The 17,351-nt window shown below is 50.3% G+C and overlaps 1 protein-coding gene across 5 annotated transcripts; it reads left to right on the top strand.

The window, feature by feature from the left end:
• Positions 1-1,606: 1,606 nt before the first annotated feature.
• Positions 1,607-17,350, top strand: NT5C3B (5'-nucleotidase, cytosolic IIIB). Of its 5 annotated transcripts, none has more exons than XM_015119667.3 (9): positions 1,607-1,674; positions 1,899-1,997; positions 2,582-2,651; positions 2,738-2,784; positions 6,694-6,779; positions 8,253-8,342; positions 10,595-10,757; positions 12,213-12,413; positions 14,918-17,350. In XM_015119667.3, the coding sequence occupies exons 1-9, from the start codon at positions 1,663-1,665 to the stop codon at positions 15,050-15,052; spliced, it is 903 nt and encodes a 300-aa protein (XP_014975153.1). In that variant the 5' UTR covers positions 1,607-1,662; the 3' UTR covers positions 15,053-17,350. The 5 variants fall into 5 exon arrangements, with proteins under 5 accessions (XP_014975153.1, XP_028692317.1, XP_014975156.1 ...); XM_028836484.2 differs by having other exon boundaries at positions 1,607-1,777; XM_015119670.3 differs by lacking the exon at positions 1,899-1,997.
• The last annotated feature ends 1 nt before the right edge of the window (position 17,351 follows it).

Raw genomic sequence — 17,351 nt, 5'->3', positions numbered from 1 at the left:
TCAGGCAACTCAAGTTCCAGAATCCTGGCCCTGCAGTGAGATCACGCAGGATTGTGCTCTCAGGTTCTGGAACTGCCTCCTGGACTTGTCCGCTTCCTTCTCCTCTCCCCTACCACCCCACTTAGGCTGAAAACCACCTCATGCCTCTTTCTGTGTCCTCGAACTCAGAACAGAACCGTGACCACTGACTGTTTATTGATTCCAGCTCCTGTTACTCACCTGATACAGGTCTCTATCCCTGGAGCATCCATCTACCTTCCACAGCCCAACACTTGGCTCCCTAGACACCGAACTCAAGGAAATCCAAGTCAGTTGAGGCGGAAGGGAGAAGTAAAGCTGATTAAATTTCTTTCTTAGGCCAGGTGCAGTGGCTCATGCCTGTAATCCCAGCATGAGGTGGGCAGATCACGAGGTCAAGAGATGGAGGCCATCCTGGCCAACATGGTGAAACCTCGTCTCTACTAAAAATAGAAAAATTAGCTGGGCCTGGCGGCACATGCCTGTGGTCCCAGCTACTCGGGAGGCTGAGGCAGGAGAATCGCTTAAAACCAGGAGGTGGAGGTTGCAGTGAGCTGAGATTGTGCCACTGCACTCCAGCCTGGTGACAGAGACTCCATCTCAAAAAAAAAAAAAAAGAAAAAAATTAATTAATTAAATTCTTTCTTTTTTTAGAGACAGGTCTTGCTCTCTCACCCAGGCTGGAGTGCAGTGGTGTGATCATAGCTCACTACAGCCTCCGCCTCCTGGGCTCAAGTGATCCTCCCACTTGAGGATCCTCCCACTTGAGGCTTGATCCTCCCGGCCCAGCCTCCTGAGTAGCTGGGATTACAGGTGCTCAGCACCGTGCCCAGCCAACGCTGATTACATTTCAGAAAGCTGTCCCGGGTCTCCCAGTCCCCTGAATGGGTTAGTCACTCAGTTTCTTCTGGAATGAGGAATGGCCTAGTTAACAGAGCACCTGCTGGGTGATTAACAGAATTCAGTTTATGGCTCCTTCATCTCTCCTCCCATCCAGCCGTGTGGTTTTTCTGTTTTTGTTTCTGAGACAGGGTGTCATCTGCCGCCCAGGCTGGAGTGCAGTGATGCGATCTCGGCTCACTGGAGCCTGGACCTCCCGGGCTCAAGTGATCCTCCTGCCTCAGCCTCCCGAGTAGCTGGGACTACAGGTGCGCATCATCACGCCCGGCTAATTTTTGTATTTTTTGTAGAGACGGGGTTTCGTCATGTTGCCCAGGCTGGTCTCGAACTATTCGGCTCAAGCGATCCTCCTGCCTCGGCCTCCCAAAGTCCTGGGATTACAGGCGCGAGCCACCGCGCCCAGCCCCAGCCATGTTTTTGTCACACAAACTTTCAGCCTGGAAATGACCACGCTTGGCAAGGCTTTTCCTCCACAAAGAGTGGCAGAACCCTACCTACCCACGTAACCCCAACACCCTGGGACCTTCACCCTGCTCTTCACAATAAATAGCACCCTCCTCCAATTTGCCTAGCGCACCGGGAAAGTCCACCCGGATCGTGGCCATCTCCGGGACCACACGATTCTCGGCCCCGCCCCCGGCCCCGCCCCCGGCCCCGCCGGCCTCCAGGCGGGAGGCGACGCCTGCGCAGTGCGGTCGCGGGGCTGTCGTTGTCCCCCGCGCCACCGACCGGGCCTCGAACGGGATGGCGGAGGAGGTGAGGAGGGAGGAAGCGTCCGGAGTGGGGCGGGCCCGGACTCCGACCCCCGGGGCGCTCCGAGCCCCCCAGCGGGTCACCGAGGCACCACCGATCCACCCAGGCCAGTAGCCGCCCCATTGCGCACCCCGGCCCAGCTTCACACGCGCGCCCGAGCGAGCCCCGGGCTCCCCTCGGACCCAGCGCGGCGCGGGGGTCAGTGGTTCTCTCGGGTCTCGGGACAGGTGAGCACCCTGATGAAGGCCACGGTCCTGATGCGGCAGCCTGGGCGGGTGCAGGAGATCGTGGGCGTCCTCCGCAAGGGCGGCGGAGAGAGGTTACAGGTACCTCGGAGGCGGGCGGGGGCCGTCAGGACTGGGGGCGGCTGGGGAGGCTTCCAGCCCATTGGGTCTTCCCGCTTTGCTCTGCTGCGGACCCCTGCTAGCTCCCCACCCTAAGAAATGGCCGGGAACTTGAAGGAGAGCAGGTTGGTTCCCCTGTCCTGAATCCCAGATTTCAGATTTCTCAATATGGTCATGCTGCTTCCTCTAATTGGACAGAAGGCGCCCCACACCAGTACCTGGGGCCTTATCCTCCCCAAGCCAGCGGCTCTCCAGTAAGTTGAAGATATCCAGATGGGCCGTAATGGTAGAGATCTCTTAGGAAGGACCTGAAATTGAAGGAGTCAGAGGGGTCCTGAGTATTTCACCCTCGCCCCTACAGTAGGAGACTGCGTTTTCCTCAGGGTTAACGGGTACTAATTAAGATCACTTCCCCTCTAAACCTCTGTGTCACTCAGTAACTCCTCCACCGCTTTGCCTACCATCCTCGCCAGTGAGCTGTTTTGATTTCCATAATCATCCTCTGGCTGAGGCAGGGCCACATTAGAAGGTGCCTATTTAGGCATCATCTCTCTTTTGCCTTACAGGTGATTTCTGATTTTGACATGACCTTGAGCAGGTTTGCATATAATGGAAAGCGATGTCCTTCTTCTTACAGTAAGTCACATTCTAGCTTGCCTTGTTGGGCTTGACAAGATGATGGGTTCTAAGGGACAAGTAAAAGGAGTTTTCTCTTTTTCCAGATATTCTGGATAATAGCAAGATCATCAGTGAGGAGTGTCGGAAAGAGGTGGGTTGCTCCCGTCCTTTGCTCAGAAATGGTTGTCATATGCTACTTCAAATGGTTCCTGATTGGAACCAAAGGTTCCTGTATAGAGACCTTAGAAAATTAATTTTTAAAAAATTGTTGTTGGCCGGGCGCGGTGGCTCAAGCCTGTAATCCCAGCACTTTGGGAGGCCGAGACGGGCGGATCACAAGGTCAGCAGATCGAGACCATCCTGGCTAACATGGTGAAACCCCGTCTCTACTAAAAATATAAAAAAACTAGCCGGGCGAGGTGGCGGGCGCCTGTAGTCCCAGCTACTCGGGAGGCTGAGGCAGGAGAATGGCGCAAACCCGGGAGGCGGAGCTTGCAGTGAGCTGAGATCCGGCCACTGCACTCCAGCCTGGGCGACACAGCGAGACTCCGTCTCAAAAAAAAAAAAAAAAAAAAAAAAAAAAAAAAAAAATTGTTGTTTTGCTAAGGAGGATCTAGTTTTAATACATTAAGACAGCTTTTCCTTACTGGCCAGGACATATGATGATTAATGGTTGGAACTGGACATTATACTTAGAGTTGGCTATAGAGTTTACAAGAGATTTGAACATTATGGAGGTTCAGCAACTTACCCAGGGTCATACAGCCAAATAGCAGAGCTTGTTTGTTTGTTTGTTTTGAGACAGAGTCTCACTCTATCACCCAGGCTGGAGTGCAGTGGCTTGATCATTACTCAGGCTCGAGCGATCCTCCTGCCTTAGCCTACCGAGTAGCTGGAACTACAGGCATGTGCCGTTACACCTAGCTAATTTAAAAAATTTTTTGTAGAGATGGGGTCTCACTATGTTGCCTAGGTTGGTCTTGAACTCCTGAACTCAAGCAATCCTCCTGCCTCGGCCTCCCCAAAGTGTTGGGCTTATAGGCATGAGCTACCGCACCTGGCCTTTTTAAAAGAAAATTTATATTCTTCTGTTGGGTTCTAGTGTGTGTCTCTGTGTGTGTGTACACATGTATATGTGTGTGTGTGTGTATGTGTGTGTGTGTGTGTGTATATATATATATATATATATTTTTTTTTTTTTTTTTTTTGAGACAGAGTCTTGCTCTATCGCCCAGGCTGGAGTGGCATAATCTCAGCTCACTGCAACCTGGGTTCAAGCAATTCTCATGCTTCAGCCTCTCGAGTAGTAGCTGGGATTAGGGGCATGCACCACCATGCCTGGCTAATTTTTATATTTTTAGTAGAGATGGGGTTTCGCCATGTTGGCCAGACTGGTCTCAAACTCCTGGCCTCAAGGGGTCTGCCCACCTTGACCTCCCAAAATGCTAGGATTACAGGCCTGGGCCATCACGTCCAGCCGAGTTCTAGTATATTTTTATTTTTATTTTTATTTATTTATTTATTTATTTTTGAGATGGAGTTTCGCGCTTATTGCCTAGGCTGGAGTGCAATGGTACAGTCTCAGCTCACTGCAACCTCCTCCTCCCAGGTTCAAGCAATTCTCCTGCCTCAGCCTTCCGAGTAGCTGGGATTACTGGCATGCACCACCGTGCCCAGCTAATTTTTGTAGTTTTAGTAGAGACGGGGTTTCACCACGTTGGCCAGTCGGGTCTCGAACTCCCGACCTCAGGTGATCCGCCCGCCCGCCTTGGCCTCCCAAAGTGCTGGGATTACAGGCGTGAGCTATCTTGCCCGGCCTAATTTTTAGAAAAATGTTCTCACTCCAAAAAAACACATACATTGAGAATCTTAATACATTTCAGGAGTTTTCTGCCTTTGTTACTATGTCAGCTTTGCATTTAATCTTCTTTTGGACAGATGGACAGGGATTCCATTTGATATTGTAATGTTCCTGAGAATCACTCATGTATTAAAATTCTTTACTTGGTCAATTCTCATTTTTACTGGGCACTGTTATTGACTGGCTCTGTGTGACACATGATCCCTGGAACAGCTCCTTTAGAGTGTTAAAGTCTTGGCACATAGAAGGAAACCTCAGAGGAAACACATGTAGATGCTGTGCATTCACATGATATTGACACTTTGACGGAATTGTCCACCAACATGCTGTGTCCCAAAGTACAGTCTTCTAGTTAAATTTAATTTTTTTTTTTTTTTGGCCATATCTGTGTATCACCTTTACTAGATCTTTCTCTAAATTGGCCTGCTTTTTTTTTTTTTTTTTTTTTTGTTTGTTTTTTTGAGACGGAGTCTCGCTCTGTCGCCCAGGCTGGAGTGCAGTGGCGCGATCTTGGCTCACTGCAAGCTCCGCCTCCTGGGTTTACGCCATTCTCCTGCCTCAGCCTCCTGAGTAGCTGGGACTACAGGCGCCCGCCACCGCGCCCGGCTAATTTTTTGTATTTTTAGTAAAGACGGGGTTTCACCGTGGTCTCGATCTCCTGACCTTGTGATCCGCCCGCCTCGGCCTCCCAAAGTGCTGGGATTACAGGCGTGAGCCACGGCGCCCGGCCTGGCCTGCTTTTAAAAATTGTAATTAACTTATAAAGAAACAGGCTGGGTGTGGTGGTTCACGCCTGTAATCCCAGCATTTCTGGGAGGCCGAGGACGGCAGCTTGGTTGAGGTCAGGAGATCGAGACTAGCCTGGACAACATGGCGAAACCCTGTCTCTATGAAAAATATAAAAAATTAGCTGGGAGTAGTGGTGCATGCCTATAATCCCAGCTACTTGGAAGGCTGAGGCAGGAGAATAGCTTGAACCTGCGAGGCAGAAATTGCAGGGAGATCGCGCTCCAGCCTAGGCAACAGACAGAACCAGATTCTGTCTCAAAAAAAAAAAAAAGAGCCTGGAGCGGTGGCTCACTTCTGTAATCCCAGCACTCTGGGAGGCTGAGGCAAGTGGATCATGGGGTCAGGAGTTTGAGACCAGACTGGCCAACCTGGTGAAACCTCGTCCCTACTAAAAATACAAAAATTAGCTGGGCACGGAGGCACATGCCTGTAGTCCCAGCTACTCGGGAGGCTGAGGCAGAAGAATTGCTTGAACCCGGGAGGCAGAGGTTGCATGAGCCGAGATTTCGCCCCTGCACTCCAGCCTGGGTGACAGAGTGAGACTTTGTCTCAAAAAAAAAAAAATTCTACATAAAAATGAATCCAAAACTACTGAGTTGAAAAGCGCTTCTCCATGAATTCCCTCAAGTTATCTTACCTATCACCTGAGAAAGTGGACCATATTCTGCAAAACACAGCATTAAGTAAGTTCTTACTGGTTAAGCCCTGACGATTCAGCTAATTAATACCAGCAAAAAAAATCTTAGTACCCTTCTTCTCTGAAAGTAAAATCTCATAGTGCTGACTTTTAGACCTCACTCTCAGGGTGAGTGCAAAGGAATGACCAGCTCTGTGGGTCCAGGTGCTCGCTGGACTTCACCAAATAGATAAAAATGTGAGTGTATTGAGCAATTATGTTGGAAGATAAGAAGAGAAGAGAAACTTAGGTCTTATAAACGACACGTCCCCAAAGGAAAACTTGAAGAAAATTTCATGTAACACTCTCTTAAATGAAGTTGCATCTTCTTTTTTTTTGAGACATGGTTTTACTCTGTGGCCCAGGCTGGAGTGCAGAGGTATGATATCGTCTTGGCTCACTGCAGCCTCCGCCTCTTGGGTTCGAACCATTCTCATTCTTCAGCCTCTTGAGTAGCTGGGATTAAAGGCACGTGCCACTACACCCGCTAATTTTTGTATTTTTTTAGTAGAGACAGGGTTTCACCATGTTGGCCAGGCTGGACTCAAACTCCTGACCTCAAGTGATCCACCTACCTTGGCCTCCTAAAGCACTGGGATTGCAGATGTGAGCCACCGCCTCTGGCCATGAAGTTGCCTCTTCTAGGTGACTTTTTTCTCATACTAAGCTGTAGGACTTTGCAGGGAAGAACTTGATATAGACTAATGGCCTTTCTCCCCATTTGGATATCCCAGCTCACAGCGCTCCTTCACCACTATTACCCAATTGAGATCGACCCACACCGGACCATCAAGGAGAAGCTACCTCATATGGTGGAATGGTGAGTGATGGTGGTGGAGAAAAGCTTCTGGGCCCTTGAGATGGAGTAGGCTGGAGGGGCGTAGTTTTCCAGACCTTTGATGAGATGACAGACTCCCTTACTTTACTGAGGGCTTAATTTAATGTTATTAGTCCAACTATTGGAACAAACTTTTCAGATGAACCCGGGGCTTTTTGTGGCTGCTGCTGGAGTGGAGACCCTCAGAAAATCCTTGGAATAAGTTAAAGACCGTTGGTGTCGGGGAATAAGTGCTTTGTGGAAGTGACTCTTAGTCTGTTTTGTGCTGCTGTCACGGAATAACAGACTAGGTAATTTATATATTTTTTCTATTTTTTGAGACAGGGTCTTGCTCTGTTGCCCAGGCTGGAGTCCAGTGGCATGATCGTGGCTCCCTGTAGCTTCGACCACCTGGGCTGAAGCGATTCTCCCACTTCAGCTTGTGCCACCGTGCCTGGCTCATTTTTTCTATTTTTAGTAGAGATGAGGTCTCACCATGTTACCCAGGCTATTTTCAACTCCTAAGCTCAAGTGATCCTCCCACTTGGGCTTCCCAAAATCCTGGGGTTACAGGCGTGAGCCACTGCACCCAGCCTAGACTGGGTAATGTATAATGAATAGCAATTTATTGGCACACAGTTCTGAAAGCAGAGAAGTCCAATATCGAAGGACTGGCTGGCATTTGGTGAGGGCCTTCTTCTTGCTGCATTATCTCATTGTGGAAGGGCAAAGAGGGTGGGGGAGAGAGAAAGAGAAAAAGAGGAGTTCTTTTTATAAGGAATCTGTGATAATGACATTAATCCATTCATGAGGACGGTGCCCCCATGACACCTCTCATTAGGCCCCATCTCTCAACACCTCCACATTGGGGATCAAGTTTCCAACACATTCAAACCACAGCAACCCTCATCACTGGAGAGAGCCCCAGTTCTCCAGATAGAGTGGTCGCGGAGGAAGGGACTCAGAAGAGCGCCAGCTCCAGCAGCCAGCTTGCCCAGCACTTGTCTCTGTTGGGTTGCTTTCTCATCCTCTTCCCTTCTTTTTTTTTGAGATGGAGTCTCACTCTGTCACCCAGGCTGGAGTGCAGTGGCCCAGTCTTGGCTCACTGCAACTTCCCCCTCCTGGGTTCAAGTGATTCTCCAGCCTCAGCCTCCCAAGTACCCGGGACTACGGGCACCCGCCACCACATCCAGCTAATTTTTGTATTTTTAGCAGAGATGGGGTTTCGCCATGTTGGCCAGGCTGGTCTCGATCTCCTGATCTCAGGTGATCCACCCGCCTTGACCTCCCAAAGTGCTGGGATTACAGGCATGAGCCACCGTGCCTGGCCACCGTCTTCCTTTTAAAGGCAGCTAATGTAAGGATGAGGCCTCTGTCGGCAATGCTGTCAGAGGGCACTTGGCTCTGTAAAGGGAAAGGAGGAATTATTTACTTGAGTGATTTGAATTTGGGGTTTTCTGGGGTGTCTGTTTCTAGGTGGACCAAAGCGCACAACCTCCTGTGTCAGCAGAAGATTCAGAAGTTTCAGATAGCCCAGGTGGTTAGAGAGTCCAGTGCAATGCTCAGGTGAGCGTCTTGCTCTGGAAAACATTTCTATCGGACTATTTAAAAGTGTTTTCTTCAAAAAAAAAAGAGGCAGGGGAAGAGCAGAGAGGAGTTAGTTGCTTAAAGGACCGGAAGGGACATGGCGCTATGAACAACTGATGTGATACAGCTAAAGAATGTCTTACCCTTGCTAGGAAACAGTCAGCAGGTAGTGGATGTAGTGAAAAATGGCAGGGCACCATCTCTGAGAACAAACCAAGTCTAGCTCATCTTTCTTTCTTGCTTGCTTGCTTGCTTGCTTGCTTGCTTTCCTTTCTTTCCCTTTCTTTCCCTCTCCTCTCCTCTTCCCTCTCCTCCCCACCCCTCCCCTCCCCTCCCCTCTCCTTTTCTTTTTTCTTTCACGGAATCTCACTCTGTCGCCAGGCTGGAGTGCAGTGGCGCGATCTCAGCTCACTGCAACCTCCACCTCCTGGGTTCAAGCGATTCTCCTGCCTCAGCCTCCCGAGTAGCTGGGATTACAGGTGCCCACCACCACGCCATGCTAATTTTTGTATTTTTAGTACAGACAGGGTTTCACCATGTTGGCCAGATGGTCTCAATCTCTTGACCTTGTGATCCGCCCACCTTGGCCTCTCAAAGTGCTGGGATTACAGGCGTGAGCCACCGCACCCCACCAAGTCTAGCTCATTTTTCACAATGGTGAAAAACTTTTGGGGTCCCTCTGGTGACTGGTGTTCATGGCAACTGGGAGTTGGCTAGGCTGGGACGCTTGATCATTGGCAGCCTTCACTGAACAGCTGTCTCCGCTGGAGATTTCTTTCCTGGAGGAGGGACCAGGGCTCATAAAGGAAGGAGTGACATGGATGCCTGCCCTCAAGGGTTGTGCTTCCTAACTGAGGAGATTGGCTAGCTCCTCAAAAGTCAAGACAGTGGAGACCTCTGCTGACCCAGTAAGTGCCGGGGTGGGAGTGGGTGTGCTCTAGTGAAGGTGCCCAGGTCAGCTGCCTGGTTGTATTGACAGCAACAGAAAACATATGCCTACCTTCTGCCACAGCAGCATCTCTCCCAGGTATGTACCCCAGAGAAATGAGGGCATGTAGCCACTGTAAGATGTGCACAGGGTATTCGTGGCAGCTGTATCCATAACAGCTGAAATCTGGAAATCTCTCAACTGTCTATCAAGAAGAAGCTGGGTAGATAAATTGCGGCATATTTATATGGTGGAATAATGCTGAATAGCAGTGACAGAGAATAAACTAATTACATGCAAAATACAAATAAACTACATAGCATTATACTGAACAAAATAAGCCAGGCACAAAAGAGTACATTGTGTATGAGTCCATTTATATGAAGTTCAAGGACAGGCAAAGCTAATCAATGGGAGGGATGATATTGACTGGGAGAGATCACGAGGGAGCCTCAAGCTAGTTAGTAACATGGGTGTATACGTATGGCAAAATTAACTGAGCTGAACACTTAGGATTAGCACCCTTTAGCCACTTATTGAATATATCATATGCTCCATTTTATTTTATTTTTATTTTATTTATTTATTTTTTGAGCTGGAGTCTCATTCTTTTTTTTTTTTTTTTTTGAGACAGAGTCTCACGCTGTTGCCCAGGCTGGAGTGCAGTGGCGCGATCTCGGCTCACTGCAAGCTCCGCCTCCCAGGTTCCCGCCATTCTCTTGCCTCAGCCTCCTGAGTAGCTGGGACTACAGGCGCCCGCCACCGCGCCCGGCTAATTTTTTTTGTATTTTTAGTAGAGACGGGGTTTCACTGTGGTCTCGATCTCCTGACCTTGTGATCCGCCCGCCTCGGCCTCCCAAAGTGCTGGGATTACAGGCTTGAGCCACCGCGCCCGGCCGAGTCTCATTCTTTTGCCCAGGCTGGAGTGCAATGGCGTGATCTTGCCTCACGCCTATAATCCCAGCACTTTGGGAGGCCAAGGTGGATGAGTTGCTTGAGCCCAGGAGTTCGAGACCAGCCTGGGCAATGTAGGAAAACCCCATCTTTACAAAACATAAAAAAATTAGCCAGGTGTGGTGGCGCACACCTGTGGTCTCAGCTAGTTGGGAGGTTGAGGCGGGTGGATCACCTGAACCCAGGAGGTTGAGGTCACAGTGAACTGTGATTGTGCCACTGCACTCCGGCCTGGGCAACAGAGCAAGACCCTGTCTCACAAAAAACCCAAAACACAAATAACCCTAGTAGGAAACAAAGAACAGCAGCAGAGGCAGTGCCATTTCAGAATTCCTCCATCTCTTTTCAGGGAGGGATACAAGACCTTCTTCAACACACTCTACCATAACAACATTCCTCTTTTCATCTTTTCTGCGGGCATTGGTGATATCCTGGAAGAAATCATCCGACAGATGAAAGTTTTCCACCCCAACATCCACATCGTGTCTAACTACATGGATTTTAATGAAGATGTGAGCCAAATCTTATTTGGGCTGGGAAAGGACGAGGGGTGGGGACCACCAGTCAGGGCGGTTAACTCTGCATGAACCCTAACCTGGGGAAGAAGGGGAGGTAAGCCACACTGGCTTCTTCGCCCTCTTGCAGTTGTTTATGGGTTACTTTTCGGCCAGGCGCTGTGGCTCAGACCTGTATTCCCAGCACTTTGGGAGGCTGAGGCAGGCAGATCACTTGAGGTCAGGAGTTCGAGACCAGCCTGGCCAACATGGTGAAACTCCGTTTCTACTAAAAATACAAAAATAGGCCGGGCGCGGTGGCTCAAGCCTGTAATCCTAGCACTTTGGGAGGCCGAGACGGGCGGATCACGAGGTCAGGAGATCGAGACCATCCTGGCTAACATGGTGAAACCCCGTCTCTACTAAAAAATACAAAAAACTAGCCGGGCGAGGTGGCGGGCGCCTGTAGTCCCAGCTACTCGGGAGGCTGAGGCAGGAGAATGGCATAAACCCAGGAGGCGGAGCTTGCAGTGAGCTGAGATCCGGCCACTGCACTCCAGCCTGGGCCACAAAGCGAGACTCCGTCTCAAAAAAAAAAAAAAAAAAAAAAAACCAAAAATAAGCCGGGCATGGAGGTGTGCAGCTGTAATCCCAGCTACTTGGGAGGCTGAGGCAGGAGAATTGCCTGAACCCAGGAGGCAGAGGTTGCAGTGAGCCAAGATCGTACCACTGCACTCCAGCCTGGGCAACAGAGCAAGACTGTGTTCAGAAAAAAACAAAAACAAAAAAACTTTCAAAGGATCCTCTCTCTTTGGTGTTTGCCTGACAGTCAACTCTCTGCCCTGGGGTACCTAATTTATGGGCCTGCCCTGCCCCATGTCACTGTCATGTGTTATGTGCCATCCTGGGTCCTGAAGGGCGTGGGCTTTGATTTGTTTTTCCCAAGCCGGAGGTGGGCTGCTCCAGCTCATCCACGTTCTGACTCTTTTCCCCATAAAACTGATGGTTGGAATTTTCATCACGTTGACCTGCAGGGAAGAGGTGGCCCGCAGCTGAGCATTAGCACACGTGTAACCTGAGCGGCATTTATATCACAGCTTCGTGCATCCACCAGAACAGATGATCTGCGATATTGGGTGGCTCCTGTTCATTTAAACTAGGAGTTACCCCTGTCGTCAATATTTAGGCTTTGTGGGCCGTGGCATCACTGTTGCAACTGCCCAACTTTGCCTTTATAGCACAAAAAAGCAGCCACAGGCATCATGTAAACAAAGGAGTTTGGCTGTATCCCAATACAGCTTTATTTACAAAAGCAGGCCAAGTCTGGCCCAGGGGCCCTAGTTTAGGCTACAGTGAAGTTTTGGCATTATCTATCACTTTTGGGATTCCCTTTTCTGTGACAGAGACAGTGGAGAGCTGATGCCACATGGGTCCCTGCGGCCCTTCCATCTGTCTCTTGTCTTCGTTATTTAGGGTTTTCTCCAGGGATTTAAGGGCCAGCTCATACACACATACAACAAGAACAGCTCCGTGTGTGAGAACTCTGGTTACTTCCAGCAACTTGAGGGCAAAACCAATGTCATCCTGCTGGGAGACTCCATCGGGGACCTCACCATGGCCGATGGGGTTCCTGGTGTGCAGAACATTCTCAAGATTGGCTTCCTGAATGACAAGGTGGGTAGAGGACCAGGGCTGCTTCTCTTCATGGCTTTCTTCTCTTTGAATGCCCGTTAACAAATGCCTTTGAACACTTTGAATTCATTATTTTATTTTATTTTATTTTATTTTATTTTATTTTATTTTTGAGACAGAGTCTCGCTCTGTCACCCAGGCTAGAGTGCAGTGGCGTAATCTTGGCTTACTGCAACTTCCACCTCCCAGGTTCAAGTGATTCTTCTGCCTCAGCCTCCTGAGTAGCTGAGACTATAGGTGCGCGCCACCATGCCTGGCTCATTTTTGTATTTTTACTAGAGATGGGATTTCACCATGTTGGCCATGGCTGGTCTTGAACTCCTGACCTCAAGTGATTCGCCCACCTTCACCTCCCAAAGTGCTGGGATTACATGCGTGAGCCACTGCGCCCAGCCACCTTTGAACACCTTCTATATGCTAGACACTAGGTAAAATATTATGGTCACAGAAGGAAGCTGTATTCTCTTGCAGCGCATAATCTCGTAGGAAACAGAAACCCAGTGATTACAGCTTTGTCTTACCACATGACCTTACAGGCGTTCAGAGAGAGGATCAGGCCGGGCATGGGATCCTAGCCTCAGTTTACTGATTGTGCACTGCACTGTCACTCCTCTCAGCATTTCATGGATATTAATTCATTTGATTTTTATAACCCCTTAAGGTAGTGACTGTTATCCTCATTTTACAGATGAGGAAACTGAAGCCTGGGGTTAAGTAACTTGCCTAAGATGACAGAGTTCAGGAAACAGTGGGGCTGATTACCAGTCCTCCTACATCCTACTGGAAGGCATGATTGAGATGGGAGATGTTGGTATTGAGGACATGGGTTTATTTTTTATTTTTTTATTTTTTTTGAGACAGTCTCGCTCTGTCACCCAAGCTGGAGTGCAGTGACGAAATCTTGGTTCACTGCAACCTCCGCCTCCTGCGTTCAAGCGATTCTCCTGCCTCAGCCTCCCGAGTAGCTGGGATTACAGGTGCCTGCCACCATGCCCAACTTAATTTTTGTGTTTTTAGTATAGACAGGGTTTCAGCATGTTGGCCACACTGGTCTTGAACTCCTGACCTCAGATGATCCACCTGCCTCGGCCTCCCAAAGTGCTGGGATTACAGGTGTGAGCCACTGCGCCTAGCCGAGGACATGGTTTTATAATTTAGAGAAGAAAAGTAACAAGAACAGATCGGGGACTGACGGGGGTAAAAGCAGCATTGTCATAAAGGGGCTGAAATACGGGGTAAAGCCAGGCAGCTGCCAGGGTGCCTCCCCGCAGCCTGCAGGCGCCGGAGCCCACCAGAATACTCAGGCCGGATGAAACTGGGTCCTGTTGGGCGTGGTGGCTCATGCCTGTAATCCCAGCACTTTGGGAGGCCGAGGCAGGCAGATCATGAGGTCAGGAGTTCGAGACCAGCCTGACCAACATGGAGAAACCCCGTCTCTACTAAAAGTACACAATTAACCGGGTGTGGTGGTGCACGCCTGTAATCCCAACTACTCAGGAGCCCGAGGCAGGAGAATCGCTGGAACCCAGAGGTGGAGGTTGCAGTGAGCTGAGATGGCGCCGCTGCACTCCAGCTTTGGTGACAGAGCGAGACTCCGTCTCAAAAAAACTAACAAAAAAACTGGGTCCTGGTCGGGTACAGTGGCTCATGCCTGTAAACCCCCCCCCAATTTTGGGAGGCCAAGGCAGGGGGATCATTTGAGGCCAGAGTTCGACACCAGCCTGGGCAACATAATGAGACCCTGTCTCAACAACAACACAAATTAGCTGGTGTGGTGAGCATGCCTGTAGTTCTAGCTGCGCAGGAGGCTGAGGCAGGAAGATCACTTGAGTCCCAGAGGTCAAAGCTGCAGTGAGCCAAGGTTATGCCACTGCACTTCAGCCTGTGCAGCAGAGTCAGACCCTATCTCAAAAAGAAAGAAAGAAAGAAAGAAATTCAATCCAGATGGATTAGAGGCAACATCTGTTTTTTTTGTTTGTTTGTTTTTTTGAGACAAGGCCTCACTCTGTCACCTAGACTGGAGTGTCGTGGCTCAGTCTTGGCTCACTGTAGCCTTAATTTCCTGGGCTCAAGTGATACTCCTGCCTCAGCCTCCCAAGTAGCTGGGACTACAGGCACCCACCCCCATGCCCGGCCAATTTTTGTAGAGATGGGGTTTTGCCATGTCGCCTGGGCCGGTCTCAAACTCTTGGGCTCAGATGATCCTTCTACCTCAGCCTCCCAAAGTGGCAACATCTGTTTTTTTGTTTTTATTCCTTGTTACTATCCTTTGGTATTGACCCAAGGGTTCATTGTGATAGCCCATGCCCATCCCTCATCTGTCTCCAAAGGGTAGTTCCGGTAACCTTGAACTCCTCTGGCTCTCAAAAGGGAGCTGGGAGTTGCTGCTTGAATGCTCTCCTCCCCAGCCCCAGGGGCTTTGAGAGTGAGCTACGGAGGGTGGGGCATCTGGGGACCCTCAGGCTTCTTATTCTCACTCCGGGCAGGTGGAAGAGCGGCGGGAGCGCTACATGGACTCCTATGACATCGTGCTGGAGAAGGACGAGACTCTGGATGTGGTCAATGGGCTGCTGCAGCACATCCTGTGCCAGGGGGACCAGCTGGAGATGCAAGGCCCCTGAGGGCACAGGCTTCAGCCCGACCTGCAGGCCGTGGTGAGGAGTCCGCTCCCCCATGGACACAGAGCAGAGGCCAGGGTGGCCAGCAACGGCTGGGTCCTTCCATACCCCTCCGTCCTCCTTTCCCTGAGCACCTTCATCACCAGAGGCTTGAAGGAGCCCCGCCATGTGGCAGGGTACAAGCACTGGTCCTGGTGAACCTTGGACCACAGCATGTCAGTGCTCTAGGGATTGTCTATTCCAGGGATTTTTTTCAACACTTTTAAAAATGGGAAGTTGTTCTTCAAACAAATATAATGTGCGAAACAGATCAAAAATTTTAAAATGAAAAAAACAGCTGTTCTGATTCAGGGGATGTGGGTGGGGGTAGAACCTGGACCTCTTGGCCCTGGGGGCACAAGTGATGCTTCTAGGAACACAGTTTGGGAACCACCACAAATTGGCCTGGGACCCCGTCCGAGCACAGCCTGATTGTGTCTGGTTCAGGGTGGGGTTGAAAGGGTATTTTCTAGCCTACAGTGGTTTGACTTTATTCTGATTCAGCCATCAAACTTGAAATTCATTTGGGATCGGTGGGGTTGAGGCAACCCTGTCTGAGAGCCCCCTCTTTGGGGATCCCTGAGGGGATGCATTCGGGTGTGGATGTCCCCCTATGCCCTAGGCTCTCCTTTCACCTCTTCTGGGTCGGGGCCACCAAAGTGGATGACCTGAAAAGGGGAATTTAGAGCAGGGACCTGAGGGTCCCAAGGTGAAAGAAGTGATGTGTGCACTGTGGTCTTGCATTCTTGGGCTGACCCTGAAGAGCCAGTTCAGCATTGTCTTAGCTTTAGAGGAAATCACCGGCACCTTTCCTGCAGTGTTTGACTAGCCGTTGGAAAGTTCTGTTATTCTGCAGATGTGAACCGGGAGGTAATACAGATGTTACTGAAGGCCTGCGGTGTGCCAGGTGCCGCTCTGGGTATTTGGGTGTCTGCCAGTTGACCCTCACAATGACCCCACAAGTAGGTGCAGCTCCTCCTGCTTCCAGATGGCTCGGGCAGGATGAGTAACTTGCCCAAACTCCATAGCTAGGAGCTGGAACCAGGATTTGAATGTTCCTGACCAAAGCCCATGCCTTTGGCTGCATTTCTCTGCTTCAGGCCTGTTCCATTTGGTTTTGGGAGGAGGGAGTGGTCACCATCTGAGACTGGGTCAGTAACCACTTCCAGACTTTAATCAAGAAGCTTTCTTGGCCAGCGCAGTGGCTCACACCCGTAATCCCAGCACTCTGGGAGGCCAGGGTGGCGGATCACGTGCCGTCAGGAGTTTGAGACCAGCCTGGCCAACATGGTAAGACTGTCTCTACTAAAAATACAAACATAAGCCGGGCGTGGTGGTGCATGCCTGTAATCCCAGCTACTCAGGTGGCTGAAGCAGGGGAATCACTTGAACCCGGGAGGCGGAGGTTGCAGTGAGCTGAGATCATACCACTGCACCCCACCCTGGGTGACAGAGTGAGACCCTGTCTCGAAAAAAAACACTTCGATCAAGGAGCTTTCTGGATGCTTTGGGACCAGAGAATGTCAGTCACTGCCCATGGGGAGCAGTCATGTCTCTTAGGGGACCCTGGGCAAGAAGTGCCGATGGAGGCAGTTTGCTGTGTGAGTGCAGTCCTGTCATTTTCTCTTCTAAGTCCCCACCCTGTCCCCCGAATGCTTGGCGAGGACAGATGGCCTGGTTGGCGGCTGAAGTCCTCTTGCAAGACGCTGTGGAGATCTGAACTCGGTTACCTTTCCCCGAGCAAGAGGGTGGACAGGTGGTAACAGGTGGCGGCCAGGAGCAGGGAGATGGGAATATCATAGTATTGGAAATGATCTATGGAAAAGGATAATCTGACTTGCGCGGTTTAATTTAATTCTTGCTTTGTAGGTTGTGTTTGAGGTCAGGGACCTTGTCTTTCCCATTCAATTGGGACAATTGGAGGATGAGGATCGTCTCTCCACGCCCTGCTGGAGGCCTCCCCGCTCTACACATTCACCCCCTCCACAGACCAGGCCTCCCTTCCTGCAGTGAAGCCCCCAGGTTAGGCCCAGGGCAGGCAGGAAACCTCCAGATGGGGAGCCCCCGATGTGGGGACACGCCGCTGTCTGGAACTAATGAGGCCATGGAAACAGCCTGGTTTAACTTTTTCCCCAATCTCTGGGTCTAAAGGCCTCCCACAACCCCCGCTTAACCCGCTAGCCACTCCCCTCTGCTCCTCAACCTGTTCCAAAATTAAACCTATTCCAATGGATTAAACCTATTCCAATGGATTAAACCTAAG

The sequence above is a fragment of the Macaca mulatta genome, chromosome 16 (genome assembly GCF_049350105.2).
Source record: "Macaca mulatta isolate MMU2019108-1 chromosome 16, T2T-MMU8v2.0, whole genome shotgun sequence".
NCBI classification, from domain to species: Eukaryota; Metazoa; Chordata; class Mammalia; order Primates; family Cercopithecidae; genus Macaca; species Macaca mulatta.
This window is presented reverse-complemented; position numbering and strand designations above follow the sequence as displayed.

Bases quoted from the DNA above. Each gene is read 5' to 3' on its own strand.
- NT5C3B (XM_015119667.3), top strand. The intron at 1,998-2,581 runs GTACCTCGGAGG...TTTGCCTTACAG, and splicing joins GCGGCGGAGAGAGGTTACAG to GTGATTTCTGATTTTGACAT. The intron at 6,780-8,252 runs GTGAGTGATGGT...GTCTGTTTCTAG, and splicing joins CTACCTCATATGGTGGAATG to GTGGACCAAAGCGCACAACC.